Below are 21288 nucleotides of genomic sequence, written 5' to 3'. Positions count from 1 at the left end.
AGCAGTCGTGAACGACAAAAGGAAAATCAAACATGCTGGACTTTCTGTTGCGACGTTGTGAGGCGTACCAGACGTGGCATCGGTTGTCGTCCACTATGGCACACTACACGAGATGAAACGATAGATTATCGCGTATGACACTCACTGTCGTTCACGATCCATGCCGACACTGTATGACACTGCGTCGGACTATAATTGGGCTGGTATCATGTAGTGTGAATCAGGCATTACTCACATATATCGTCCTTTAATGGCACCAACAGTTAAACCAAAGAATGGAAAAACCAAGGCGTGTTTCAAACTTGGTCTCATTTAAGGTCTCAGTCTGAGTGCTGATATGCGTCATAGTAAAAAAAAAAAAATTAAACTGAATGATGATATGCTTTATAGTCTAATTTTACTGACTTTGTTTGGATTCAAAAAAGGTAATTTTGGGGTACAGGTTCCATATAATTGCACATATACATCAGAACAGGTAATATCGGATGGTATGTGAAAGAACATCCTAAAATACTAATGTTAGACATAAATAATATGAAAATATCACGTACAGAAGCAGAGATCAAGCCCTGAATTAACCTTGATCCACTAAATATATAATGGTGTATCTTTCATATGTTATTTGGATGTCCCAAGAGATCACAAAAAAAACCTTGAATGATTACTATGGCAATTTTCTCTGGATCCAACCACAGATTGACTGGACTATGTTAGCACACACAGGAGAGGAGTCTACTCACTGTATCAGGCACAATTTTAATTATCATAAAAATGGGAAAGCATTAATTGGTTAATGATTTTAGCAAAGCAGAATGCACTGCAGGAAAAACAAATCATTACCTGACCTGTGAACACGACAAGTAAAGCTTCGGTTTCACTGTGGAGCTGCTGCCAAGATGTTACCTGTGCACGTTCGGTGGCTGTGGGACACAGGGCCCTGCAGAGGACCTTCTTGATGACATCTGGCAGCAAGCTGACCGTAATGAGCAGGATGATGCTGAGCCAGGCCGGACCGCTAGACAGCATTTGCATGAACACGTAGTACATCCTCTGGTAGTTCAGGAAGGGCCTGAGCAGCAACAGGGAAGACAGAACAGGCTATCAGAAGTGCCCTCGTTAAATCTACATAAAGATTACACATGCTTAAAAACCAATAAGCGTATTATACCAAATGATGCCTCCCCAGAGAAGAGAGAAAATAACGTAGAAAAGTAGTGACCCCCAGATGACAAAGTGATTGATCCAGGTCCAGTGGTGTGTGTCCAAGGCAAGCTGAAACAAACAGAATATATACATAGTAAACACTCAACCAGTCGATGAAGTCAATGCCCGTGCCTTTAGGGTTTACTGTTGTGCAAACTGAGCGCCCAGTGTAGTCGATCATTTATGTAACATGCTCGTTAACGAGTGCCGCAAGCTCGCGCAGGCATTCGATGAGGCACATGTGTAACTGTACAGTAATGAGCTCATTTACATGCAGGAATTATGCAACATAATAGACATGAGTGGGTTTTTTTCTGGAGACATATGCTCACACACCTTGAGAGTAACGGTGAACACCAGCACAGTAAAGACAAGAGTCCCGAATGTCCAGTTCCCAAACATCTGCAAGGGAAGAGAGGAAGAAGAGGGTTAGTGGCCACATCAATCACACAGCACGATCACCCTGCATCCATGGATTAGTGAACATCCTGTGGCTTTACACACTCTGCACATAGAGAGTCTATCATATCTACTGTAGTGAGAGGGGTGCTGTTTGTTTCTTTTAAAGGAATACTTCACCTTCAAATGACCATTTGTATACCAATTACTCACCCAGTGTTAGTTAAATTTGCCTCTCACCTGCCTCTGGGGAACGGAGAAAATCCAAAAACTGAGAAAATTCTTGATGGATAAAAGTCACAGGGGTCTGCGTTTCATAACAGCAAATCTATATCAAACTTTCTATTTACAAATTCTCACAGAACTCATACAGTATATGCCAAGTCTCATTAATCCTTTCATATACTAAGTACTTCATAAACACATGAATTTTGCCTAAAACTTTACTCATTTGAAACTGAACTTAAAGTGAAACTTATCAATGCTCTCTTCTAAGCCAGACTCCATTGACAAAAACTGCACTTTTACCTTGCTGAAAACAGGAGTTGCTGCCTTGGTCGGTTAGTTAGCTTGTGTTATTGAGCAACTTTGTGATTTTAAATGGTTAGTTTGTATTCACATTAACTCACACAATAACACAAGTGAAAACACTTCCATCTTGTATATTTTGCCAGATATTTAATACTCTATTGTTCTATAACTGGGCCCAGTGAGTGACCCTGACCCGGGGAACCCACTTGTTGTCTGGTTGGTGCTGGTTGTGAACATTAAATTGTGTTTACTGTACTTAGTGTAACTGTAATTTGAAGCATTTTCTGGCACAAGAATTTCCTTTGGGATAAATAAAGTTCTACTGCATTGAATTATTATTATTATGGATATTATTTTTATTAGTATTTCTTCTTTTGTTTCTTTTCTTATTTTACAGTAATTTCCATTTTTCTTCATATTTCTGTACATATGTGTACCAAGAAGTAATAGATTGATGTCTTGTTAATGTCTTGTCTGATAATTTTGTTTGGTCATTTTTGAAATCAACTTTTATAGTTGTCTGGTTGGTACTGGCAGTGATGGGGACTCGAGTCATTGTGACTTGGACTCGAGTCGACTCGAGTCGCTGTTTTGATGACTTGTGACTTGACTTGACAAAAAATAAAAGACTTGAGACTTGACTTGGACTTGGAAGTTAAAGACTCAGGACTTGACTTGACTTGAGACACGATGACTTGAATGACTTGAGTGTTATTCACATCATGTTTTCGGTTAGAATATAAAATTAATAAATTAATTTAAAAAATAATGTCGATTACCCGGTAGGAGCGCAGGCTGAGAATGGCATTGTCATGCTTGGATCACTACCCTGTCAATCAGTCATGCCCTCTCTACGTACCTTACGTGTTTATTGGAGAAACACACCCTCTTATATCAGATAGGCATCAACGTGTCAGTGGGAGGGGTACCGAGAGTCATCGTCTTCGGCTTTCGGAATTACCATTATTACGGCAAAAGACAAACAGCACAGTGCAAGACATGCGACATAAACACCTCGGACAGCCAGGCGACAACTTCAAACTTTGTTCATCATTTGAAGAGCCATTCTGCCCAGTAAGTGCTTGTCAATTAGCTAATATTACCTGGTTAGTCGGTAGTTAGCTAACGTCAGCTTGATACGATACGGGGGTGGGGTGGGGGGGTGGGTCGGTTTGGTGGAACTTGTTTTTTAATTTATTTGCTAACATTAACCCCAGAAAACGTGAGCGAACATTCCGACCGGTTCATCACAACGAGCAACGAGCAACACAGGGTTAAATGAGCTAAATGGGTGATTTTGGCCGCTGCCTTGGTTAGTGTGTGTGTGTGTGTGTGTGTGTGTGTGTGTGTACGCATGGGGGTCGTCCCTGCAAAGTAAAAATTGCAGCGATGAAGTCAATGTTTACTGACAGTTACTTATATCTTGTCTTTTCACTTTATTAAGATCAGATTCACCAGGTAAAATTACAATAATAAGGTGACTTGACTTGGACTTGACTTGTCCTATTATAGGACTTGACTTGACTTGACATAACCTGTGACTTGACTTGACTTGCCCAAGAAAAAAATGACTTGGGACTTACTTGAGACCTGAAGGTTAAGACTTGAGACTTACTTGAGACTTGCACATGTGTGACTTGGTCCCATCTCTGGGTACTGGTTGTGAATCACTGAAATTGTGGTTATTGTATTTAGTGTTACTGGTAGTTAAAGCATTCTCTGGCACAAGAATTTCCCACTGAATTCAACTGAATACTGCACAAGATGTTTTAGAGTTTGTAAATGGAAGTTTTGATATAGTTTTGCTGTTGTTAAAAGTGGACCCTTATACTGTAATTCATCAAGAATTTTCTCCTTTTTTTGGATTCTTCATTCACCTTGGAGGCATGTGACAAAAATCTAAATTTTCTTCACAAATTCATCATCACACAGGGTGAGTAAGTGATATACAAATAGTCATTTGGGGTGTGAAGCATTCCTTTAAGCTTCAGGGCCAATAAACTGAGTATTTTCACTCCACTTCTTTTTAAAAATCTTTCTACCTGCTGAAATCCTAGAGAGGTTTAAGCAGACATCAGGAGCGAACAGATGGAATGAGAGAGAATGAAAGTGGGAGGAGGGTGAAGGGAGACAGAGAGAGAAAAAGAAACCAGGGAATTTACGTAATAACCACAGCTGGTTGTTGGTACCAGTGCGCCTATCTTTCGTGAAATTCCTCCTTTCATTAATCCCTTCCTTTACGGATCAGGAAAAACAGCAAGAATTTACATTTAAAACCTGCTTTATTCATTTTTGTTTGTTTGTTTGTCACCAGTACACAAAGAGCACCGGATGAAAACAGTCCAGCCGACCCCTGGATGCTGGAGCAGTGAAATTAAAAAACCAACCAACCCTGAGAACTGCCACCACAAATACTCACACACACAAACACAGATGCACAAACACATTAGACAGAACAACAAACAGATGTTGGATCTTAATCTATAGTACATACCAGCATTACTCTATATGCTACCACAACGAAACACGGGGATAATGTGGGGGAGCGTCTAAGGTTTCTACTATGTCAGTGGAGTTGTTAAGATCAGGTACTGTGTGGGATTCAGGGCTTTACAGAGATTAGGGGGAATAATGGAGCACTAGAAAACTACACATTCAAATGAAAGTGCATGGATGATGTGAAGTGAGAAGGGATGAAACTGGATGAAACGGTCAAACTGAAAGCTTAAACGGTACGACAGGAACTAAAAAAGCGTGAAAGACAGAGAGAGCTGACAGGGAGGGAGACAGGCTTACCATCTGTGTGTTGGTGGTCATAAGCTGAGGAAGAAGAGGAAGAAGAAGAAGAGGAAGGAGAAGAGGAGCAAAATAAAGAGAGAGGAAGCAGAGAGAAGGAGAGGGGAAGAGAAGAGAAAGGAATCAGGACAAAGGGTAAAATGAATTTCAGGATGTTTCAACTTAAAAAACAGGACCAAAGGCAATCGAAAACAGTTGACATGATACAAATTAACAATACAGAGAAAGATGCTATTGCGTTGTCGATATGAATGGAGATCCAATGTTGCTGACCTACAGACGGGCCGGGACAGAAACCTTACTGTTACAGAGCTATAATAACAAAAACATGGCCACAAAGTCATCTTGTAACACTTAACTCCTCGTTCATGAGAATCCAATGGAGATGGATGAGTGCTCGTAACAGAAAGCGCTAACTTTGTGTCCATTATTCTCTTTTAATTTCCCTAAAGGACACCTCGAATGCCCCACAAGCTGCTCTATTTCTGCTCCTTCCATCAAATGACAGATCTCACTGCCTCACAGAGACACAGAGGCAGAGGCTCACCTGGCCATTGCTGGTGAAGGTGGTGTTGTCAAACAGGAAGTAGGCACCAAAGAAGAAGATAACAGCGTCAAACACACCCAGGCACGTCCAGTACAGAAAGACCGGCCAGCGGAGGAGGGAGTTCTTCGCTATGTCCCTACGAGAGACGAACAGAAAAGAAGGTGGATGAGCAAACACAACAAACACTGTATCATAACAGTGAAAAAAAAAATCTGGACATTAATTTCCTACGTCTGATCTGAATTATTTTCTCTCCCGTGTTTATGACTTAACAACAGGTGAATCATTTTCCTTTTTTTGTTTGTTCCTCTCCGTGAAAACAGGTTTTAAATTTTTTTGTTGTTGTAGTACTAATTTTGGCCACAAGTGTTCACGAGTGAAGCCAGTGCAGAAGTGCCAAAAACTACAGTTCACTGACTGGCCACTAGGGGCTGGTTGCAAAACAGGGCAAATCCCCAAAGACTACCATGTTAAATTGTCCAACTTTACAGCTCAAATAAACATGTTTACAGCCTGGTGCAAACACACAGACAAACGGGGGGTGATTTTTTTATAACAATCCTCTTAAAATGTTATCAAGGCTTAAGGTTCAGCATAATTAAGGGCGTGGTCACTTTGAGTGAGCTACTTGACCTCCTTGCCGTGTTTAGAGGTGTTGGAGCTGGCTGGCCGGATCCTTTCGTTACCCCAATATATTTTTGAGGTGAGTTTAAATTCTTACATACTCTAAACACAAATGTAAATAAATACATTTAAAAAATGCTAGAAAAATAATCACTGCAATTTTTTTTCAGCTTGCATTTTTTTCCATCCATTTCATATATGAAAAAAAAATACTGGCAACTCTGAAAGATTATCCGTGAAAAACATTTTTTGAGCAGCTCTTAAGCCATAATCATAGGAAGGTGTTATAATATTGATCAGACTTAGAAAATAAATGCCCTGAATTATTATTTTTTTCCTCATTTGCCTCTCAGAGCATTCATATAAAAGTCACAAAAAATATACAAACAAAAAAAATTTCAGAGGACCTGCTTCAACGTTTTCTTTGACCTCACCTGTACAGGGAGGGCTCCCTTTTGAGCGTCTCCATGGTGACGTGCTGCTCAACCAGGCTGTAGAGGAGGATGGGGAGTGAGGTGAAGCTGATGTTGTACAACGTCAAATAGGCGGTGTCGTACAGAGGCTGCAGAGGGACAAACATAATACAGACAGCATCAGACATCTGGAAATGACTGCATTGCTTGTTATCATGGACTATGGGCGTTTTTCTAGTCTGATCGGCAGTTACATGATTGACGACCACAGCGTGACATTACGTGGCATTTCTCTAAAAGTTGATTCTGTTTCAGTTGCAGGTCTTTTTCACATGATCCAACTGGGACCAAAAAGATACACTACACCTATGGACTTACACTGGGAAGGAGACATCTATATATCAGTGGATACATTTTTGTCACAACCCCCACACAAAGTGACTTGTTCCACTATCAAGATTTAATCCATTTGGAAAATCTAAAAGAGCCACAAGTTTAAACTATTTTATCACCATTCAAGTTAGCAGAGCGCTAAACCGGAAGTCAGCTGCTCAGCTGGCAGAAGTTGGCCGCATTTGGCCGTGCTCAGCAGCAGAAAGTCTCTCATGCGCCTGCTCTATGGGTCCACCGATCACCCAGGTAATTTCATATTGCTTTTTAGGTTTCATGTGTCTGTGAACAATTTTCATAGGAAAGAATAGAGGAATTATTTGCTGACTGTGCCTATCAACCATTTGTTGCTCAGAAGTTACGGTGAAGCCAGTTTATCAGGTAAAAATGTTCAGTAAAGCTGAGGGGAACAGCAGAGTAGGGTGATAATTCTCTGTGGCTTCACCTTTTACACCACACAGAGTCATCTGATCCATTGGTAACAGCATTAATTACTATATCAAGCTCGTTTATTGTATAATACTTGCAGCTGGTAGCCCCGAGTGAGTATAAATATACGTACCTGCTGGGAGAACCCACAGAAGAACTGGTACAGGAACTGAGGGAAGATGAAGCATACATTCTGGAAAAGATTTAAGAAGAGAAAAAAAAACAACACACAGAAAAAGTGATAAGCTTGTGACAAGTACACGTGAAGAGATTTGAAGAATCTAAAAATGCTACTATCTACACATTTCTGTTTATGCAGAGATTGTGTGCTATAAGCTCACTGAGTGGGCTGCACAGTGCTGGCCTGCCAAAAGGAAAAAATGAATCAGTTGGCAGGGCACCGCTTGCTGTGGAAGCCGCCCACACTGATCATCGTAGCCATGAATCCAGGAGAGAATGTTGCACCAGGGATTCATGAATCCGGTAATCTGTCAGAGTCGCTGCAAAAATCTGGTTCTTTGTAACTCAGTGTTTCACTGGGAATTACGATAAAGTGATTAAAATGTGTGAGCCAGTGCAGCGCACAAGGCATTCGTCTTGTACCTTGTAGAAGAAGTACTGAACAAGTTCAGCGATTCGGATGTAGTAGTAGTGGCCATGAACCAGAAGCATCTTCTTCAGGTGTTTGAACTTCGGGATGGCGTAGTCACTGTTCCTGGCTGCCTGTCGGCCCTCTTTACCCATGATGCCTTCAGGGAAAAACAGAGATTGGTGGCATAAAAGCTGATCAGAAATGCAACACAACCATGAGTGTAACCTGAGGAGGTGGATTTCTAAATATAGACTAAAGCCAAACTAATAAACAGTATAAACAGTGGATAGGTGAGCCCATACTGCCTCATAAAAAACACTGTACTGCTGTATGTGTTGGCAGATATGCATAAATAAATCTAATGCATACATCTTTAATTGGCTGAATTTGTAGGAATACGTAACAGTTCTCATTCCCAGGGTTTAAAATACAGCAGCATCAATATCAGTACAGGTTTTAGCCAATTAGCCACCTATCATAGCAGTTAAATGAGCTCACCTATGCCCACGTGCGCTTCCAGGATCATGCTGACATCATTGGCCCCGTCGCCGATGGCGAGGGTAATGGGGTGCTCCTTGGAGGCTTTGATTAGCTTCACAATCTGCAGAAACAAAGACCCACTTCAGTCACCTGCACTATTTGTCATTTAGGAATGTGCCTGGAGTGTATTTTTGAAGTGATGTCCGGCTCTCTGTTACCTGAGCTTTCTGCAGTGGTGCCATGCGACAGCAGAGCACGGCGCTACAGTTGCGACAAATTTCCAGGAAGATCTCTCTGTAGTTGCCAGAACTGACTCCCTCCTGGTTGGGCTTTAGTATTGCAGACAGAGTGGCCCCGTCGATGATCAGACCAAAGTCGAGGCAATCAACTGACAACCTGGAACAAAATATCACAGGTGGATCAGCAAGGAGCTTTTCACACAGCCGTTCATTGATTCAGCGATTTCACGGGTGTATGAAGCGAGTCAACACAAAATAATCTAGCCCTCAAACTCACTCAAGTAAGGCAATGTGAAAATTCGTATCATGTTTTGTGTGAACACAACATCAGACATTTTTCAAGGACAAATACCAAAAATGTGATGATTCCAGCTTCTTAAATGTGATCATTTCCTGCTTTTTCTTTTCTAACATTTTAATGAATTACAAGTCTTTGGGTTTTGGGCTGCTGGTTGGACAGAACGATATATTTGAGGACATCACCCCAGACTTTTTTTTTTTTTTTTTTTACAATTTTCCAATGTCGTATATACCAAATGATTAAATGGAAAAAAATAATCAGCATTGCAGGTTTACACAAGCATGATCTCATACCCAGATATCGAGCGTTGTCTGAGAACCGTCCTGTTCAGTTCAAACAGAACATCGTGCAGACTCTGCTCCTCCGTGCGTTTCTTGGTCAGCTCCAGGATCTGCGTGCTGCGACGAAACAGCTTGCTGGCATAGCAAGTAGCCGCCGCCGTCTCCATCTTGTCCCCCGTCAGGACCCAAACTTTCATCCCAGCCTTGTGCAGTGACTCGATGGTGTCTGCAGCCTTTTCCTGGAGCCTGCGCGTCAATAAGTCAATAAGTGTTTCAGCCCCCAGAAGGGTAGGTTAAAGCATTCATCAAAACTTCAATCCATCAATTACCAACTGGTGATAAGTTATCAATTCACGACCACCCCCTGTCCCTGCCCATCGCCAGTTTATCTACCAGGAAGTCAAACTGTCAGCTGAATCAATCAGCTGGGGAAAACTACCTTTGCAGGTCAATACTGAAGACTACCTTGTAGGAAGACAAACACGTCTCATATTTTAACAGAGCAGAATATAAAAAGGAAAAAAGGAAACAAAGGCAGAGCAGTGATAGTAGTGAGTCACCGCTCAGAGCTCAGACTGAATCTTTTCTCTTCTCATGAGTCATTACAATACTTTGAAGAGCTTCATGACTCATTAATCTTCCCCTTTGTTCCCCCGCTGCTGCACTGTTTTTAAATCTTTCCCCCCTCCCTTCGCTCTCTGTCTCTCTCTCTGCACGGTGACAAACCTGTCCTCCACTGCCGTGGCGCCCAGAAGCACAAAGTCCCTCTCGATGATGTCATAGGCCTGCGCCAGCCTCTGCTCCCTGTCCTGCAGGGCCAGTTTGGCTTCGTTCAGGTGATGACGTGCCTCCTGGTATTCAGACTCTGACAGCCTTCGGTAAGCGACACACAGAGTCCGCAGCCCCTCCTGCGTCACGGAGAAGATGAGAGAGATGGAGAGAGGCTGAAGCTGGGATTTCAAATGTAGCTGCAGTAGATGTTATGTAATGTCACGTGATTCAATGCGAGTTTGCTTAAGTCCGTGAAATACGGGTTCCTCCTGTGTGCCAAGCATGTCGGAGAACTACGGTGGCCAATGCAAAAACATGAATGACTGTATCCAGAGTCAATGTTCAGGGCTACTGAACAACCCTTTTCACGTTACACACAAGTCACTGATCTGTCGTTACCATATGTATGTATCATCAAACACATTATATACCTATATGGTCAAACTGTGCACTTACGACAGCGTTCTGCTCCACCCTGGCCTTCACCTGCTCCACCTTCCCAGACACGACCCGAGGAAAAATGGACGAGTCTGCCCCCTTACAGAACAGCAGGTATTCTCCTGAGATCCCCAAAAAACACACACAAACAACATTTAAAACAAAATGCAAAACAATCTTGTGTCCCATCATGGATTTATAAAATGGATAACATCTTACCTGAGCTTGACTTGACGATGACGCTCATTCTCCTCCTGACGGAGTCAAAGTTCAGTACATGGAGCAGCTCGAACCTGAAGGAGAGACAGTCTTGATATGACAGGAGTTCTCTTAGCTTCCTAGTATTTGTTAAGATATTCATTCATCTCCTTTAAGCTGGCCTTAGACCTTCTCAGCATGCATCTGATCGACACTTATTGCAGTCATTTATTCAGTTATTCATTTTCCATTACTGCTTATCCTGTTAGGGGTCACAGGGGAGCTGGAGCCTATCCCAGGTGACATTGGGCGAGAGGCAGGGTACACCCTGGACAGGTCGCCAGACTATCACAGGGCTGACACATAGAGACAGACAACCATTCACACTCACATTCACACCTACGGACAATTTAGAGTCACAACTTAACCTGCATGTCTTTGGACTGCGGGTGGAAGCCGGAGTACCTGGAGAAAACCCACGCTGACATGGGGACCACATGCAAACTCCACACACAGGGGTTTGAGACGTCCCTCTCCCTAGCAATGCTTTCCAGCTCCTCCTGGGGGGCCCCAAGGCGTTCTCAGGCCAGACGAGATATGTAATCCCTCCAGTGTGTTCTGGGTCTGCCCCGGGGCCTCCTACCATTGGGACGTGCCTGGAACACCTCTAACAGGAGGCGCCCAGGAGGCATCCTGATCAGATGCTCGAACCACCTCAACTGACCACTTTCAACGTGAAGGAGCAGCGGCTCTACTCAGAGCTCCCTCTGGATGTCCGAGCTCCTTACCCTATCTCTAAGGCTGAGCCCAGCCACCCCACTAAGGAATCTCATTTCGGCCGCTTGTATCCGCGATCTCATTCATTCGGTCACTACCCAGATTTCATGACCATAGCTGAGGGTTGGGACGTAGATGGACCAGTAAATCGAAAGCTTCGCCTTCTGGCTCAGCTCCCTCTGCATGACTGCAGAAGCTGCATCAACCTGCCGATCCATCTCACGCTCCATTCTACCCTCACTCGTAAACAAGATTCCGAGATACTTGAACTCCCTCGCTCGAGGCACTAACTCTCTCCTAATGGCGACTTATTGTGGTGAGAAATCTTAATTTTTGAAAGGGTTCGCCCCTTATTCCCGCGGTCTTCTCAAACTAAAATGGTGCAGCTGAGCAACGGAGGCAACAAAATCCAAACTGTAAAGCTTATAAGCAAATACATTTTATCTCTATGGATTATACTGATGCCAAATAAACAAGAGTGTTGTCGACATATAACGCCTTTTATCTTTTGCTTTGAGAGTTACGTGTTTTTGGGACATGTAAGGAACTGATGATGTCATATTTCTTAAAGGGAGTTTGCCATAATAATCTTAAAAGGAATCTAGTTTTCCAGTTGTAAAGAGTGACCCTGAAAAATCCTCAGTCTTGTGACTTAACCTCACATTGTCTTTAGATGTGAGAGGCGTCAGGCTTCAGTCTTTCAAAAGTCTTTTCAGAGTCCTCTTGTGTATGGTAAGCTTTAATAAGGTTTTCCAAAGCCTTGCAAATTAAAAAAAAAACAAGAACATTAGTCCACTTCAGACCAGCTCAGTACTCCTTGCAAACTTTCTTTTATCTCCTCTGTTCTGTAACTTTTATGGGATGTGTTGATATGAAGAAGAAGATAAGCCAACAGGTATTTAAGGCTTTGATCAGACTTTTCAAGGGCGCAGGCTGTTTAGCAAATGGTTACTTTAGGAGAAACCTTTATGATTCTCCTGCAGTACAATAACATTTAATAATGTTTTGGGTTTTTTAAGTAATTATATACCACAGTTTTTTAAGAAGGTCACTTGCATCAAGTGCCTCTTGCAGTTTCACCACTTCCAACTGAATGATCCAAGTGTTTGTTTTTATGAGAGTTGGAGATGATCTGAACTGTTGAACATGCAAACTGTAATTCAAGTGAAGTGAACCATAATACAGACTGAAACTAACAGTCTGAGGTTTGGGATTTGAATTAAAGGCATCTTGGTTGTTTCTGTAAAGGGCCAAACGATTCAGAGTCCCTATTAATGGTGAAAAATAGCAAGTGTGAGAAGAGGACTTTTTGCCTTTCCATTCCCTGCAAAGCCCTAGCATCCGCTGGACACACACACACACACACACACACACACACACACACACACACACACACACACACATCCCTCCTCCCCTCCCCCTCTCCAGCTCCCCTGCCTCCTTAAAATAGCTCACTATTGACAGGCCACTACAGAGAGTGATGGAGAGAGAGCCTGGTTGCATGAGTCCTTCCTACGGATCAAAACATTAGACACTTTCCACTAAACCACTCTCTGACGGAATCTCGCCGCCTTTCATTCTTCCAGATCAGTCGGAGCGTTTTGATCTGATCGAGCAGCTTCTAAAAACAACCCTCTGCCCGCTCTTCCGCGGTTGTTTCTAACCTCTGTAGGAACACGTAACACAATCTGAGAGCCCTCTCTCTGCGGGTGGCTGATGTACGACCACAGCTCCATCAACTGAATTACTCCTACTCTGTCTCCTGTGGTGTAACCACACAACAGACCAACCTTTCAATCTCATCGTCTTTGTTGAGGATCTCCATGTAGTTGTCTTTCAGTCTCAGATAGGTGTAGCCCAGCCTGGGGAAGACAGCGAGGGAAAAGAGGAGAGAGGGAAAGGATTCATTTAAGTGTGAGTGTCAATATTATTCATGTGTATCATGCTACAGTACACACCAGTGACAGCAATACGAGAGAGCAACAAACTGTAACTTGGCATGTTGGATCATGTGTCTTATGTGTCTCAGGCCACATACAGACCAGAAATAGCACTATGTTTAAAAACAACGTAAGGGCCTGCTTCAGATGAAATACAATTGCACGTGGCAGCAGTTTGTCTTTCTGGCAGAAATCTATTTATTTTACACCCAAACCATTGGATTTTTTTCCTGAAGAAACTTCTCCCAACAGCAATATTATCCAGGGAGTCCAGTTTGAATACTATAGCCACTCATTTTATAGCTTATATGATGCCAAAAATACCACAGCTTATAATGCTATGAGACAGTGTTTCACTACTCTGTAAAGTCTTCACAGCAGTAATCACTTCCTAGTGTTCTACCGGCTATGTGAACGCTTGATTCACCAGTGTGTTGTGTTCTCAGCTGTGACACGCTCGCCCTCGTGTTGGATGAAGCGCTAAACTTCACCAATTATGGTGTTTGAGAGTGTGTAGCCTCAGCTCCACTGCATGGTTTGGCTCGACTCAATTTGAATCAACTCACTTTTGGTGCAGAGTCCTTTTCTCTATTTCATTATCCACTGCAGATAGTGTTCCCTCAGTGCAGGTGGGATTCTCAGCTGATCATCTGCTGTGACATCATCTTCAGCTAGTGATCTGAGATTTATAAATTGCTGTTTTTTTTAAATTAAGTTTATATCTACATGTGGAGCAGGTCCTCTTCCATGGAATACACCATTTTGTTTCTACAGTAGCCCTGAACGGACAAACCAAACACTCTATGTATTCCAGTACCCATACTACCATACTGTATAGTGTGCCAGAAAAAGATTTAGTACGTCCCAATACACAGCAGGTGAAATGCAATATGCCAAAAATATGTGTTCCACTACATCCAGTCAGATTTTGCAATATGTAAGCCAGCATGTTTTTTTGGCTATTCTGACCCACAGTCCACTGCACAGCGGACTATGCGTCACATCAGCTGAGCTGCAAACAGATGGCAGCATGTTGACAGGTGACTGACAGCTTTCAGAAGTTGCAATGACAGCTGACAGGAAATTCAAGTAAGTGATGATGAAATAGTAATAACAGGAATATTGTTTAAATGAACAAAATAATCAAAAGGACATAACAATGAAAATAACAATAACAGCATAAAATATGTTATAATCTACCTTGTATGCAGTTATAACTTCAAAGTCAAAATTACATACATTGCAAAGTAACAACAACATCAGAGATCTCTAGGTTGATCTCCGTCTCTGGCAAACTCAGTGACCGGCGTTTATCTCCAAGGTATCAAAATATATGTGCAAGAGAGTCAAAGTTCAGGGCGTAATATTATGAGAAAGTAGTTATGTCAACTGCATGCATGCAACAGTACGTACTTTCTAAGGGCAGCAACAGTTCATACTAAAAGTAAAAAGAAAAAGTATGCGATTCAGCACACACCCACTGCCTCCAGATAGGGCCATTTGTGTTTTTGTGTCTGACACTACAGCTCTCCTACACACTTGGCACACAGGAGAAGTTTAGTTGGTTGCAATCTGCAACCTCACCACTAGATGTCACTAAATCCTATACACTAGACCTTTAAAGAGGAACGAGTTCACTCGAGTCGCAACAAGAAATGACAGACTCTCATTTAGCAGCTTACCCAGTAGCACATAGCACACACTCCGTGAGCTGAAGAATGAGCGTAATAAAGAGAATTGAAAAACAGAACCAAAAAAAGTTGTTCATGGGTCAGTTCAATAGTCGCAGGTGAAGGGTTACTTAAAAGAATAGCTCTTGCAGAGTCCTTTCATCGGCAACCAAACAGAGGAACGTCTGCATGGCATAGTGTACAATAGTGTGCAATAAAAAATTTGCTTTTGGGGCGTCGGTGGCTTAGTGGTAGAGCAGGTACCCCATGTACAAGGCTGTTGCTGCAGCGGCCCAGGTTCAACTCCAGCCTGTGGCCCTTTGCTGCATGTCACTCCCTCTCTCTCTCTCCCCCCTTCACACTTGTCTGTCCTATACATTAAAGGCTGAAAACGCCCCCGAAAAAATATCTCTGAGTGCAGTACCATGCAGTGGAATTGATTGCTCCCTAATGTTGGGACATTTTAACTGCACGAGGAAGACGAGGAAGACTACGAGGAAGACACCAAGTATATGCTAATGTGAGTGTGTGTGTGTGTGTGTGTGTGTGTGTGTGTGTGTGTGTGTTGGACACTTCAGACAGTGACTGACAACAGGATTTCTTTCCAAATATCAAACAAAACGATTAAAGTTGAATTTATCCTGGTGCCCTAGAAACTGGGGACTATTAATATAACATAAAGAGCTACAGTTCTGACGCTGTTAATCTGATGTGAATGTAAACACGTTCAAATTTAAGCTGAAAGTCTGAACAATTTATATTTTACATCCAATTTGTTAGAGTGCAGAGCCAACACAACAAAACAGAGACGCTGCCTGCTTACTTACTGCAAAGTAATTTTGCAAATCACGTGTTTACCTTTTCATTCCCTCCACCAAAGCCACCTCATCTGGTGAGGAGGAGATGTAGAAGGAGGTGGGCCTGCCCTGGTGGATGCCTCTCTTGATGCCGTCCACCGTCTCCTCCTCCTTCACCTGCACCGTGTGACACAGACACAGCGCCCGGAAGAACAGATCCTCGTGTTCCTACAGACACAAAACAAACTCTTTGTCACAGGGGCGGAGACAGATGTTGTAGACATTCGAGGTTCAGCCCAAACCTAGGGGGTTGATTTTTTTTCTTTCTCCCATTTACAGCAGCTATATGCACTGTTTTTCAAGACATCTTAGATAAGAGAATGCCTAAATATCCATACATGGTTAGGGAAAAACATGAAACAAGAAAAAAAAATCATCCTGTAGGGGCCCCATCCTAATTTGTATCTTCATCATTCTTTCATTCATCATGTTTGTAATTTTTTCTCAATAGTGCATCATTAAAAAGAAATGCAAAAGGTCAGAACTTCTTTAGAAGCCCAATTTTGGTTTTCCCAGCATCTTTTCCATTTTTAACCCACTAATCCTGAAGTTTCTTCCCATTTCATGGACATGTTTGGTGCCATTTAGCAGAGGTGTGGACACAAGTGACATGACTTAGTCCGACTCAAGTCACAAATATGATAGCTTCAGACTGTACTCGACAAAATTTAAAAAAGAATTGCAACTCGACCTGGACTTTAACACCAGTGACTTATGACCTCACTTGGACTTGAGCCTTTTGACTTGAAAATACTTGATACCTTCCCACCCAAGCGCAATGACTAATAAGTATGTTGTTTAAAAAGTGTGCCATGAATGAATTAATTTTCCTTCATTTCCCAAACAACAAACATTAATGCCTTTGATTCCCAACAAGCTGACCCTTATTCCCCACATCCATTTTGTTTGATCCAATCTGACAGCATCCAGTCAAGTTACAGGACCATGAAGAACTAACCTTACGTTTCTGAGCGCAAGTCAGAAAAAATGATACAAAGATCATTTTGTTTGCATACAAAAATAAGAACAAAAAATGTATTGCTGTGTGCAAAACGTGGGGGTCAAAAATCACAGAAGGAGATGCAACAACTTCCAACAAACTTCACCCAACTAATAAATACAAAGAAGAAACATTTCAAGAAACATTCACGATATTTGTGGATTTAATATATTTATTATATCATTGCTGCTGCTCCCCCTGCTTTAGGCTTTCCATGTAGGTGTGTGGAAGAGCAGGAAGGTTTGCTCTCTCTGTCTTAGGCTTTCCATGTGGGCGCGTGAAGAGGATTTCTGCATAGGCCTAGGAAAGGCAGAGAGGCCCCAAAACAGAGCCATACTGCCAAATATAATACTGCAAATGGAAATAAAGCTTTCTTTGGCTCAAGTGTTCCTGACTGAAATGGCATTACATTTGGTGAAGAGCTGTGAGTTGTTGAGGATTTGGAACTTGCAAAACAATGGCTTGGTCCCACTTCTGCTATTAAGTCATTACTGTGCTATTTTTTAACAATTTTTCCCAAACTTAGAGAGAAAACCAAGCAGCATATCTACAAAATCTTTTTTTCTGAAGTTTTCTGCACTCTAAGTTTTGGCAGAAAGTGCTCTCTCCTCTCTCTGGTCATCTGTGGTGGCTTCTGCTGCTCATGCTGACTACACAATTTTTCTTCTATTAAATCTAAACAAATCACTGTTGCTGCTGCCAGAAATGCACGGCTCATCACTTTTCTGTGTACCAGAGGACTTTTTCCCCCCATGTAAGACACAGCCAACACTTATGGGTTACAAAGGAAATGTCAGAGTGTTCATGAACTTTATATACAGGCTGCATCATTACTGTGTTTATCAGCAAAACAAGTATTTGTGTATATGGAAATGTCAGAGCTAATTACTTTAACGGTCCTCCTGCCTGAAAACGTGACATGTTAGTTAATTTTCAAGTGGCTCACTCACATTTCAGACTGAAATATGTTGAGAGTTTTCTTCACTCTTGTCTCCATCTTCATTCAGCAGCAGCGTTAGCACAGCCAAGAGTCTATTCATGCTGGATTTAGAAGCCTGTTTGGTTTAGTTACACACATACTTACTCTCCTGTATCCTCCAGGTGAGGAGTCAATCATGTCTATACTGGAGGCAGCGCTGAGGATTTGGCCGTTGCAGATGGCATGCGGGATGTAGACGTTCCCATCGACGCAGCATTCAATAAACTCCATGTTGTTCTCAGTGAGCGTGCCCGTCTTATCTGTAAACACATACTCCACCTGGGAGGGAAGGAAGACAAAGGGTAGGGTGAGGGCACGTCTGCAGACAGCTGAAATGCAGATGCAAATGTGTGTGTGCGAGTGAGTGTGTGTGTGTGTGTTTGTGCTCATGTACCTGCCCCAGCTCCTCATTCAGGTCAGAGGTGTTGACCTGAGCTCCTTCTCCCAGCTCTTCGTCGAACATTTCTTCATCCCAGGTGATGAAATATGAGCCCAGGAATTTCTGCATCTCCACCGTCACGTACATAGACACTGGGATGATGTAATTAAATAAGACCATGAAGGCCAGGAAGTCTGTGAATGCTCGGATCACCTGAAGTGGGGAGGAAGACAACAGCAATGAAGTTATAGAGAAATTAGATTTGGGACTGGATGTCAAGACTGTGTTTTTAAAGGGACAGTTCACCCCAAAATCAAAAACACATATTTTTCCTCTTACCTGTAGTGCTGTTTATCAGTCTAGATTGTTTTGGTGTGAGCTGCAGAGTGTTGGAGATATCAGCCGTAGAGATGTCTGCCTTCTCTTGAATATAATGGGACTAGATGGCACTCAGCTTCTGGTGCTCAAAGTGACAAAAAAAATACACTTAAAATACTCAGCAGCAATGTCTCTTTCCAGAAATCATGACACAGTTACTCAAGATAATCCACAGATTGTTATGAGCAGTTTCATGTAGGAACTATTTTCTTTCTACCTAAAAACACCCTCAAACCAAATCACCATACAGAGGGAAGAATGCATCTACTGCGAGCTCACCTGGCACCACTGAGCTAGCTAACATTACAGCTCAGTAGAGGAGGACGCCATTAATGTTTACATCTTGGATACAGGATAATCAAGGATACAGCCCACAATATCAAATTCAAACTAAAATTATTAATATGTTTGTGGACTAAAATGTGGGGTTGGATTGTGTAAAAAGCAAACGAGAAATCTAAAAACAGCAGCTTGGCATGTGTTTTGCATCCTTCATGATGTTTAAAACAAGGTTCAGCAGAGTGGCAGTAGCATCTTTGATGCCATGACAAGCCCTGTATGCAAACTGAAGTGGGTCAAGTAGTTGCTCAGTTTTGAAAAGGAGTTCTCTTTTTATCAATCAAGCCAGGACTTCATGACAAGGGAAGTCAGGGCCACAGGTCTATAAACATTAAAAACCTTGGGGTGACTGGTGTGTTGTTTTGTGTAATGCAATGCGACAGCTACCATTTGTTGAGGCCTGTGTGTTTACTCTGCTGGCATGCTGGTGTCTTCTAACAAATTCACTAAGCAGAGAATGAGCATTACCATAGAAGAAAGAAAATAGTTCCGACATGAAACTGCTCACAACAAGGTCTGTGGATTATCTTGAGTAACCAGGTCATGATTTCTAGAAAGAGACATTGCTGTTGAGTTTTTCAGATGTATTGGCACTTTGAGCACCACAAGCTGAGTGCCATCTAGTTCCATTATATTCAAGAGAAGGCAGACATCTCTACGGCTGATATCTCCAACACTCTGCAACTCACACCAAAACAATCTAGACTGATAAACAGCACTACAGGTAAGAGGGAAAATATGTGTTTTTGATTTTGGGGTGAGCTAATCCTTTAAGTTTAAAGGTTGATGAACAGACCACGTGGCGCTGGCGTTCGTTCTCAGTCCTGTGGTTGTACCAGGGCTCATCTCGGTCCGGAGACCACTGCCAGGCGTATTTCAGAACCGTGTTGATCACCGCTTTACTGATCAGGATACACAGATACACGATCAGGAAGGCGTTCATCGACCTGCAGAGAGACAGAGTGAAGATCAGGAGGAGGGAAGAGGAAATGTACCGATCCCGCTATAAATCTTAATCGTGCAGTTAAAGGAGTGGGGACGTTAATCATACTTTTCTACAGCGGAGCGCTTCTGAGATTTAGACTGGTAATTAAGCGCCATCTTAGTCTCCATGCCAGTGTAGACTGCAACAGCTGAGGGGAGAGAAACGACATCAGCCTTTCCTCTAACTTAGCTCGAACATGACGATATTCAAGAATAAGTCTGCCATAAATACCATAAATGCGTTGTGTGTTCTTCAGTGTGGCTCCTCTAAGGAGCAAATTCTCAGCCCCAAGTGGTCTGCAAGAATGAAACAGACAGAATCCTCGGCTGTCCTTATTTCACAAACACCATTAAAGACATTTGATTAATTGAGAAAAAGTGTTGGCCTTGTAGAATTAAAAGTACTCACCTCGCCACAGGCTCTTCTTTGTCCTTGTAAATATTGATGCGTCCCACAAATCTGCGAAAAAGTCACAGCAAAATTAAATCAAGAGTAGCAACAAGGGGATATCCACTTCTGAGAGGTGGCAGATAATAATATGTTCACAAAGATGCATCAGTGAACATCAGTGTCACACTCACTTGTAGAGGTCAGGCTGCGGTTGTTCACATTCAATAGTGGCATGTAGCGAATCCACCTCCCGCTCTGTTCTAAAGGCCATGGTATCTTGTACAGCATAATAGGTCTGAGATAGAGAGGTGGAAGAAGGGGGGAAGGAGAAGGAGACAACAGAGGAAAATGTCACCCGCAGTCACTAATGAGAGCAGGGTTCATTTGACTCCTCCGTCTGGCTTCCAGCAGATTTTCTAAATGACTGGGCGAGTCAGGGAGGTGAGCTGTTAGAGACCGCTCCCCGGGTCAGGAGAGGACAGCACGCTGGGATGGTGAGCGCATCAGGGGGTCAACCCAGAGGCATGTATGAGGAGAGTGGGTGGAGTACTCTACGCTACACTCTGTGATGTGTGTGTGTGTGTGTGCTCAGCCATGCGTGCGGTCGTGTGAGTGACATCAATGAACATCAGAGTAGAAGTGAAAATGTGAAATGCCGTGCGTGACTGTGTGTCACTTCCATCATCATGTGTGTGTGTGTGAGTTCATGTGTTGACTGATAAGTATATGACTGCAACTACCAATTATTTTTACTACTGATTGATCTGCTTATTATTTTCTTGATTAACCATTGTAAGAAAATACTGACAAAGGCATCACAGTTTACGTCAGCCTTAGACGATGTCTCCAAATTACTTGTTTTGTCTAAAACCAAACATAATGTATACTAAAGACAAGCACCAAATTCACACATATGAGAACTGTTTGATATTTTTAACACTTAAAAAAGTCTTAGATTTAGC

General features: G+C 42.4%; 1 protein-coding gene across 8 annotated transcripts in view; it reads right to left on the bottom strand.

Annotated features, from left to right (window-relative positions):
- The window catches only part of LOC125899854 (phospholipid-transporting ATPase IH-like), a 54716-nt gene that overhangs the window by 9123 nt on the left and 24305 nt on the right, over positions 1 to 21288 (bottom strand). For 6 of the 8 annotated variants that reach the window (XM_049594460.1, XM_049594465.1, XM_049594463.1 and 3 more), the window contains 23 exons: positions 20518 to 20621; positions 20345 to 20395; positions 20168 to 20232; positions 20003 to 20084; positions 19748 to 19898; positions 18250 to 18447; positions 17961 to 18134; positions 15878 to 16044; positions 13200 to 13271; positions 10654 to 10727; positions 10453 to 10556; positions 9952 to 10133; positions 9238 to 9471; positions 8623 to 8800; positions 8423 to 8525; positions 7936 to 8081; positions 7466 to 7525; positions 6535 to 6662; positions 5477 to 5612; positions 4930 to 4953; positions 1540 to 1605; positions 1169 to 1272; positions 904 to 1069 (listed from right to left, as the gene is read on the bottom strand). In XM_049594460.1, coding sequence (XP_049450417.1) covers positions 904 to 1069; positions 1169 to 1272; positions 1540 to 1605; positions 4930 to 4953; positions 5477 to 5612; positions 6535 to 6662; positions 7466 to 7525; positions 7936 to 8081; positions 8423 to 8525; positions 8623 to 8800; positions 9238 to 9471; positions 9952 to 10133; positions 10453 to 10556; positions 10654 to 10727; positions 13200 to 13271; positions 15878 to 16044; positions 17961 to 18134; positions 18250 to 18447; positions 19748 to 19898; positions 20003 to 20084; positions 20168 to 20232; positions 20345 to 20395; positions 20518 to 20621 — 2769 coding nt within the window. The remainder of the gene's footprint in view (positions 1 to 903; positions 1070 to 1168; positions 1273 to 1539; positions 1606 to 4929; positions 4954 to 5476; positions 5613 to 6534; positions 6663 to 7465; positions 7526 to 7935; positions 8082 to 8422; positions 8526 to 8622; positions 8801 to 9237; positions 9472 to 9951; positions 10134 to 10452; positions 10557 to 10653; positions 10728 to 13199; positions 13272 to 15877; positions 16045 to 17960; positions 18135 to 18249; positions 18448 to 19747; positions 19899 to 20002; positions 20085 to 20167; positions 20233 to 20344; positions 20396 to 20517; positions 20622 to 21288) is intronic. The other 2 variants (XM_049594461.1, XM_049594468.1) reach the window with 1 other exon arrangement.

This window comes from Epinephelus fuscoguttatus, linkage group LG13 (genome assembly GCF_011397635.1).
Source record: "Epinephelus fuscoguttatus linkage group LG13, E.fuscoguttatus.final_Chr_v1".
In the NCBI taxonomy this organism is placed as follows: Eukaryota; Metazoa; Chordata; class Actinopteri; order Perciformes; family Serranidae; genus Epinephelus; species Epinephelus fuscoguttatus.
This window is presented reverse-complemented; position numbering and strand designations above follow the sequence as displayed.